The 9,549-nt window shown below is 36.9% G+C and overlaps 1 protein-coding gene across 3 annotated transcripts in view; it reads left to right on the top strand.

Annotated features, from left to right (window-relative positions):
• The window catches only part of LOC102599229 (uncharacterized), a 24,212-nt gene extending 15,881 nt beyond the window's left edge, over positions 1 to 8,331 (top strand). Inside the window, exons 2-3 of one of the 3 annotated variants that reach the window (XM_015306372.1) lie at positions 1,907 to 2,636; positions 7,993 to 8,331. In XM_015306372.1, the coding sequence (XP_015161858.1) occupies positions 1,907 to 2,636; positions 7,993 to 8,012 (750 nt within the window). In that variant the 3' untranslated portion in view covers positions 8,013 to 8,331. Of the gene's footprint in view, positions 1 to 1,906; positions 2,637 to 2,850; positions 3,295 to 7,992 lie in introns of those variants that run through there. The other 2 variants (XM_015306371.1, XM_015306373.1) reach the window with 2 other exon arrangements.
• Positions 8,332 to 9,549: the final 1,218 nt, after the last annotated feature.

The raw sequence follows: 9,549 nt of genomic DNA, 5'->3' as shown, positions 1-9,549 counted from the left end.
GGTTGAATGATGGCACAACCCTATGCAAATCAGATTTAAGGAGTCACCGGAATGACGAATGGAACTATGCAAATCAAATCTGAGTCACTGAAAAGACACATGATGCTATGCAACTAAGATATGAGAAAGTAGTTCGGAAAAATCCACGGTACTACACAAATTAAATATGAAAAGTAGTCCGGAGAGATGCACGGTGCCTTATAAGGAGACCAAGCCTTATAAGGAGTCCTTATAGGTCTTAGGCCTAACTCACACCCCAAAAGCTAGCTCAAAGGGAGGAGGATTGCCCAAGCCTTATAAGGAGTCCACCCATCTCATTAACCACCGATGTGGGACTTTTGTCATTCTTTAACACCCCACCTCACGCCCAGTGCTTAGCATCTGGTGCGTGGGCAATTTTGATTTTGGGAGTCCCAACATTGGGTGAGACGGGCCTTGCTCTGATACCACTTGTTGGGTTCTGAAGGGTGTGATTAGGGCGTCATGCAGAACCTTACAATTTGCAAATCATATAGTTGATAAATCAGTTAACAAAAACTTATACTAAAATTCAAAATATTATTATATCAAAACTAATATAAAGAAAAACATTGAAACTTTAGAGAGAATAAATCTCCCATAAACAAGACTCTTAAACGACTACATTGCGGATGTTATTGTTCTTGTGTTGGAAGCAACAAACCTATATTTATAGAGTTCTAAAACCTTTCCTACTAGAAAAGAACTAGCTACTCCAAAACCTTTTCCTAAAAGGAAAGAATAAACCAAATATGAAAGAATATTATATTTTCCTTTCAGGAAAAGTAAAAACATTTATGGTAATGTTTTGTCTTTTCTTTAAGGAAAAATAAATCTTAAATTATGGTAAGAAAATCAGGGCAAAACCCTAACAAATCTCCCCTTTTGGCTGGATTTTCTTGACAAAGCTTGATTTGTCTTCTTCATTGCATGATAATCTTGTTCTTCACAAAAATCTTCATCATTGTTGCTTGCCATGGTTAAAAATAAAGTTTAAAATATATGGGTTAAAAAATGGGGTTAAAAAAATATTTTTTACTTAAAAATTGCAGCAACAGGAATGTTGAAAATATGTTGAAAACTTCTTCTCCACATGTAGCTTGAAAAAAAAAATCTTCATTATCATCAAATTGATTACAAATTGATTTGAAACCATCTTGAGCCTGTCTTTAACCCCGTTGAACCATAGGATCACCGGATCTTTGAACCATGTGTTTTGATGCCATGTGAGAAATATAAGAAAAGAATATTATTAAATCGTTGTTGTGTACATTATTACATTGAGATCCTATTTATAGACCCTAGAATACAATCCTTTACCAAGTAGAATACTATTTAGTATTCCTATTTCTATTACTATTCCTATTCTAATAAAATTGTATAAACATATTCTTATTCTAATAGGATTGTATAAACATATTCCTATTCTAATAGGATTGTACAAATCTATTCCTATTCTAACAGGTGTGATGTTTTTGGTTCCAAAAATATGGGGATTGGAAGTTCTAGCCCTATAATCACTTCAGAACTTTTATTGGGAAGTTCAAACTATTTATCTTGGGCTTCCTCGGTTGAGCTGTGGTGCAAGGGTCAAGGTGTCCAAGATCACTTAACGAACATGACTTATATGGTAGATGTAAAGGCAAAGACTAGTGAGGAAGATGCAAAAGCCAAAGCACAATGGGAGAAAGTAGATGCTCAATTATGTAGTCTCCTATGGCGTTCTATTGATTCCAAATTGATGCCTTTGTTTCGCCCATTCCAAACGTGTTATACAATTTGGGAAAAGGCTCGTACTTTATACACTAATGACATATCTCGATTCTATGATGTGATATCTCGGTTGACTAACTTAAAGAAACAAGAATCTGATGTCTACTTGGGACAGGTACAGGCAGTCACGGAGGAATTCGACACGTTGATGCCAGTTACTACGAATGTGGAAAAACAACAAGAACACAGACAAACATTGTTTCTAGTTCTTACCCTTGCTGGACTTCCTCCTGACCATGATTCTGTGCGTGATCAAATTTTAGCTAGCCCTACAATTCCTACAATCGATGAATTATTCTCTCGTCTACTTCGTGTTGCCGCGCCTCCCAGCCACAAAGTAGTTTCATCACCTACCATTGACTCATCTACTCTCGCATCTCAAACCATAGAAAAACGAGCATATCAATCTATGGAGAATCAACGAGGAGGAGGTCATCTTGGAAAACCTCGATCCAAGTGTAGTTATTGTCATAAGTCTGGACACACTCGTGACATATGTCATACTTTGCATGGTCCACCACCCAGTTATGATCCTGTTGCTCTAAAGGAATATAATGAGTTCCTTTGTAAACGTGCAAGTAAGCAAACATCTCCACAAGAAGCATTTGTTGCTCCGCCTAATCGACCATCCCAAAATGCTCATATTGCTCAATCAGAATATGATGAGTTCCTTCAATATCGAGCAAGTAAGCAAACGTCTCCACAAGTAGCTTCGGTTGTTCAACATGATGTTGCTGTTGCGGGTAATTCTTTTGCTTGTGTTTCACAGTCTAATACTCGTGGATCATGGGTCATGGACTCCGGCGCTTCTGATCATATTTCTGGTAACAAATCACTTATGTCAGGTATTGTTTATTCATAATTTCTTCCTGCTATTACTTTGCCAATGGGATCCAAACAAAACCAAAAGGGGTTGGAAAAGCCACACCCCTATCTTTTGTCACTCTAGACTCTGTTCTTTATGTCCCTGGTTCTCCTTTTAATCTGGCATCTGTTAGTCGTTTGACACGTGCTCTACATTGTAGCATAACCTTTTTTGATGATTCTTTTCTCATGCAGGACCGCAGCTAGGGACAAATGATTGGCACATGACATGAATCACAAGACCTTTACTATCTTACCTCTTCAAATTCCTTCACAACATGCTCTGTTACAGATCCTCCGGACCTCATTCACAAACGTTTGGGACATCCGAGTCTATCCAAACTGCAACAGATGGTGCCTAATTTATCTAAATTAGATTGTGAGTCATGTCAACTTAGGAAACACACTCGTGCCACATTTTCACGTGGTACCGATGGGCATTCAGAGTATTTTTTCATTAGTTCATTCTGATATTTGGGGTCCTAGTAGAGTTAGTTCCACCTTAGGATTTCATTATTTTGTTAGTTTCATTGATGATTATTCGAGATGCACTTGGGTTTTCTTAATGAAAGATCGTTTTGAGTTATTTTCTATAGTCAAAAGTTTCTTTGCTGAAATACAAAATCAGTTTGGTGTTTCTATTCGTACTTTTCGTAGTGATAATGCCTTAGAATACTTATCATCCCAGTTTCAGGAGTTTGTCTCACCAAGGAATTATTCACCAAACATCTTGTCTATACACTCCTCAGCAAAAGAGTCAGTTCCACCTTAGGATTTCGTTATTTTGTTAGTTTCATTGATGATTATTCGAGATGTACTTGGGTTTTCTTAATGAAAGATCGTTCTGAGTTATTTTCTATTTTCAAAAGTTTCTTTGCTGAAATACAAAATCAGTTTGGTGTTTCTATTCGTACTTTTCGTAGTGATAATGCCTTAGAATACTTATCATCCCAGTTTCAGGAGTTTATGTCTCACCAAGGAATTATTCACCAAACATCTTGTACATACACTCCTCAGCAAAATGGTGTAGCGGAAAGAAAGAATAGGCATCTCATTGAGACTGCTCGCACTCTCCTCATTAAATCCCATGTTCCGTTGCGTTTTTGGGGTGATGCAGTCCTTTCATCTTGTTATTTAATTAATAGAATGCCCTCATCTTCTATTCAGAATCAGATTCCACATTCCATATTGTATCCTCAGTCACATCTCTATTCTATCCCTCCTCGTGTATTTGGGAGCACATGCTTTGTTCATAACTTAGCCCCAGGAAAAGATAAATTAACCCCTCATGCTCTTAAATGTGTCTTTCTTGGTTACTCTCGAGTTCAAAAAGGGTATCGTTGCTATTCACATGATCTCCGGCGATATCTTATGTCTGCCGATGTAACATTCTTTGAATCTCAACCTTACTACACATCTTCTGATCATGCTGATATCTCTGAGGTCCTACCCATACCTCAAGTCTTGCCTGTACCGACTTTTGAGGGACCTACAGTTACTTCTCCATCTCCAGTTGTAGTGCCACCACTCCTAACTTATCATCGGCGTCCACGTCCAACAATAGTCTCAAATGATTCATGTCATGTGTCGGATCCTGCTCCCTCTGCGGCCTTGCCTCCTGCTAGCCAATCGATTAACTTCAAAGAGGTACACGATCTACTCGAAATAATAATCCACATTATACTTTCTTGAGTTATCATCGTTTATCTTCACCCCATTATGTCTTTGTATCATCTTTGTCCTCTATTTCCATCCCTAAGACTACATGAGAAGCACTTTCTCACTTTGGATGGAGGCAGGCTATGATTGATGAGATGTCTGCTTTACATTCGAGTGGTACTTGGGAACTTGTCTCCCTTCCTACAGGTAAGTCTACTGTTGGTTGTCGTTGGGTTTATGCGGTCAAAATTGGTCCAGATGGTCAAGTCGATTGGTTTAAGGCTCGCCTTGTTGCCAAAGGGTATACTAAGATATTTGGGCTAGATTATAGTGACACTTTCGCTCCTGTGGCCAAAATAGCATCTGTCCATATTTTTCTATCTATGGCTGCCGTTCGTCATTGGCCTCTTCATCAGTTGGACATTAAGAATGCTTTTCTGCATGGTGATCTTGAGGAAGAAGTCTATATGTAGCAACCACCTGGTTTTGTTGCTCAGGGGTAGTCTAGTAGCCTTGTATGTCAATTGCGTCGGTCACTCTATGGTCTGAAACAGTCTCCTCGAGCTTGGTTTGGAAAGTTCAACACAGTAATTCAGGAGTTTGGCATGACTCGTAGTGGATCTGATCACTCTGTGATTTGTCGGCATTCAACACCAAATCTGTGTATTTATTTGATTGTTTACGTTGATGATATCGTTATCACCGGCAATGATCAAGTTGGTATCGCTAATTTGAAGCAGTATCTCTTTCAGCATTTCCAAACTAAAGACCTCGGCATACTGAAGTATTTTTTAGGTATTGAGGTTGCTCAATCTATGTCAGTTTATGACTTCCCCTTGTGTCTAGATCAGGTATTGTTATTTCTCAACGCAAGTATGCTTTAGACATTCTTGAGGAGACAGGAATGATGGGATGTAAACCCATTGACACTCCTATGGATCCGAATGTTAAACTCCTTCTAGGATAGGGGGAGTAACTCAGTAATCCTGAAAGGTATAGACGGTTGGTTGGAAAGTTGAATTATCTCACGGTGACTAGACCGGACATCTCTTTTCCTGTGAGTGTTGTAGTAAGTTTATGACTTCTCCTTGTGATAGTCATTGGAATGCAGTTGTTCGTATTCTGCAATATATAAAGTCAGCTCCTGGTAAAGGACTACTCTTCGAGGATCAAGGCCATGAGCATATCACCGGATATACAGATGCTGATTGGGCAGGATCACCCTTTGATAGACGTTTGACATCCGGATATTGTGTTTTAGTAGGAGGTAATTTGGTGTCATGGAAGAGTAAGAAACAAAGTGTGGTTGCTCGATCCAGTGCAGAAGCAGAATATCTAGCAATGGTTGTAGCAACTTGTGAGCTAGTTTGGATCAAACAGTTGCTTGGAGAACTGAAGTTTGGAGAAACCGGTCATATGGAACTTGTGTGTGATAATCAAGCGGCCCTTCATATCGCATCAAATCCAGTGTTTCATGAGAGGACTAAGCACATTGAGATTGATTGTCACTTTGTGAGAGAAGATAATGAAGTCAAATGATCAACTTGCAGATATCTTCATCAAGTCCCTTACCGGTCCTTGTATGAATTACATTTGTAACAAGTTAGGTACATATAATTTGTATGCACCAGCTTGAGAGGGAGTGTTAGAATAGAATAGATATACACAATCCTACACATAATATGAATAGTTTATAGTCTCCTAGTTGGTAAGGAATTGTATCGTAGTGTCTATATATAGGGTTCTCTATGTAATAATTAAAACACAATTCAATAATATTTTTCTCATATAATTTCTCACATACTGAATATGTGAAATATGCATGATAAGACTACTAAATCGAATGGAAGACCCTAGCTTGATTCCTTGAACCGAAGCTTGAAGCTAAATAACCCCAGTTCTTGCTTTAGAGGAGTTGAGACGTATTGATTCTAATCTCTGGGTATTGGATGTTAATGGAAAGGTTTAGGTCCACTAAGTTTCCCTTAATCTCTGTGAGAAGTATAGGAGAAAAATATTATTGAATTGTGAATTGACATTATTACATGGAGACCCTATTCTAGACACTATAATACAATCCTTTACCAAGAAGGATACTAAATATTATTCATATTCCTATTCCTATTCTAAGTAGGATTGTGTACATCTATTCTTATTCTAGCAGCCTCTCTTAGAATAGGCTAAAACGATATAGTATAGGAATTAAAAGAGTAGAAAAAGATCAAAACAACCATGAAGGAAAAACTGTCGGCAGCTTTTACGAGGGCCATCTATGGTCTGTGGATTGAACTACGGGCCATAGATTCCTCTCATAGAAATTTGGCCTAAATACTGAGTTTCTGAAGTTTGATCTACGGGACTCATTTATGATCCGTAAACGTAGTCCGTAAAAGTCAGACAATAATCGAATTCTAGTACTTTGATAATCAAGCCCATCTACGACCCGTAAAAGCATCTACGATCATACTTCAGCCACTGTTGCATCTTGTTGTTGGCATAAGTTGTAGATGTCTGGATATATTTGTTTCAACGGTCCATGACCAATCCATTTCTCCTCCCAAAAAGATGTGTAAGTTCCCAAAAGAAACACGTTGCAAGCTTATGATAAAAGGAAAGGAGCTTGGCTAATGGCATTCTTGTGGATTTTTTAAACCAAGTTTACGACTGATTTTGATGTTTAATTTATCTATTGTTAAGATCAGCTCATACAATCTTCAAGTTGTCCAAAATGAGCTAATTTAGCTCCTGAAACTAGGTCAACAAAAATAAACAAAATTGTGGAGACTTTGTAGCTTTTACTTCCCTTCACACACTTTTTCATCCCCTGTCTGCAATTTCGCAAACCTATGCAAACTCCCTGTAATCTGTTGATCATTCTCCTATGTTAATACCAAACCCTACTGGTAAAGTGTGTTGAGTGAAAGTAGACAAGGAAGGGAAGTAAATTTTCTTTGACATTGTACTACTTTCAAATATGAATGGTGATAAGACCTCGGTTCAATTGTAGCATAATCTCTTGTTGGTTTTAACCTACATCTAGTTCAAATACCACTGCGATTGTACTTCTTGAAGGGAGGATTAAAACACGTTATACACATGGTACTTGATGGGATTTATCTTTTCAAAGCTTTATCAACTTTACTGTATTAGTGATTCCTGATGAGATGTCTAACCCTCACTTTTTTTGGTTCCGAAGGTCATATGTAGTAATTTCTCATCCTATTGAACCATATTCTCAAAAGGTTTTCAAATCAAAAGAATCATATTGTGTATAGGAAAGCTTCTAGGTGTTATAACTTGTAACGAGCAAAGTTTTCGACTGTTAATTTCTATTTTAGATTGATTATGCAGTAATTGTTTTGTTTCAGTTTACTATTGGTATTGTCTATCTGATGGTTAGGTGATAGCCTCCTTTGTTACTTGATTGGAATGTTATAACAATGGCTACTCTTGTTTTCATTTCTCTTTCTCTATGTAGCCTTCATGGAGACACCTCTATCTACTTCGTTTAGTAGATGTAGAACTCTGGGATGACCTCTGTTGGGTTGATGTTTTACTCTTTCAATACTTTTCACCGTCTGTTAGAAAAAGTAGAAAAACACTTTTACATCCGTGGTCTGAACTTTATCTTCTTGCAGGATTTGATATTTCAAGCTGACTGGTCTCTCATTTTTACAGCTTTCGGCTCCTGTCAATAATATGGAAATGTTTGTTACAGAGTAGCCTGGGATCTAATATGCATATCAAGCCAAAAGTTGGAGCAGATGGAGATATCATCTACTTCATCTATTCACTTCTTTTGAAGCCGAGAATGTACTAGATGTATAATCAAGAAAATTAAGATTCCACTAATATATCATGTATAACGAGCTTATCTTTGATGTATGCTTCTCTTCCTCCCCCACCTCCTCCCCTGTTCCACCAATTTCCGCAAAAAGATTAGAGAAAAAATAAAGAAATGGATGTAGTCCAGTGTTGGAGTTGAATTTCAAATTTGAGTAGCTTCTTTTATTGTTACTGCGTATGTTGCTGCTGCAATGCTAGATGGTATAATACTTGGCAGGAATGTACAGTTTGAGCATGATTCTCCACCTGGTTGTAAAGATGTACTCAAAAACTGAAGAATTGGGAAACAAAATGCTATTTTTAAGAGGTAATAAATAAATACTATAGGGACTTCAATTTTTTTTATTTTTTTTTCAATGAATCGAAAATGGAGTTATTATTTTGTTAAAAGAGAGAAAGAAACATAAGTCGTTTGGTAGAGTGTATTAGTTATATACTCTATTGTGTACTGAGGAGTGTAATACTAATAACATGGATTTCAAGGTATTAGCAATGCAAAGGATTTAATACATGCATTAGCATGGTTAAAGACCCTATTGCCTCTCAAAGGCCCTTTTACATCTTTTCCACCATAATTGTGGAGGATATTTTTGTAAATAAATATTTTTATGCAATGCATACTATTTTTAATATATCAAAGAAATAATATATGCATAACTAATACACTCTATTGAACACTATTTTTATACACTCTACCAAATGACTAAGTATATTATTTCATGTTTTCTCCTTTCCAAAACGAAATGTTTTATGGTTTTTATCATATGTTAATGGTTAATCGAAATTTAGCTTGCTTGTGCAATGTGCACCTCCATGAAGTTCTTCAAGTGTTGTTGAGAGTCATCATCATTAAAATTATGACATTGTTCCTCAGTCTTGAGTATGGTGTAAATGCACACATCCATCTTGAAGGACGTAACATTCACACAAGGTGTCACAATAACATTTACATAGTGAATCTCCTTATTCATGTTCACAAACACATTAATCTCCTCAGGCAGATTAGTTGCTTGCGCAACACCTACAACTGCAACAGTTGCTACTACAGATGCAAGTTGAATGGCTAGTGCTTGATGTGCTAATTGCTATGATAACCTGATTCATAGCAAAAACAAATAGAATGTCATGGAATATAAATAGACGTTATCATAGTAAACACCATTAAGTAAGATCGTATTTTTTTTGTAATGATGCTAAAATTTGATACTCTCAAAATTACACTAGAAGATGATGTAACACGATCGTATGCTAATATAGTAATCCAAACAAGATTGGGTCAAATACCACATAAAATAAGGAGAATTACTACTGATTGGACAAATACTTGGTTAGCAGTCTGTTACTGTTATGTGGAAGTAGATTATTTTTTTTTGGTTTTAATCTAGAGAC

The sequence above is a fragment of the Solanum tuberosum genome, unplaced genomic scaffold (genome assembly GCF_000226075.1).
Source record: "Solanum tuberosum cultivar DM 1-3 516 R44 unplaced genomic scaffold, SolTub_3.0 scf00031, whole genome shotgun sequence".
NCBI lineage: Eukaryota > Viridiplantae > Streptophyta > Magnoliopsida > Solanales > Solanaceae > Solanum > Solanum tuberosum.
This window is presented reverse-complemented; position numbering and strand designations above follow the sequence as displayed.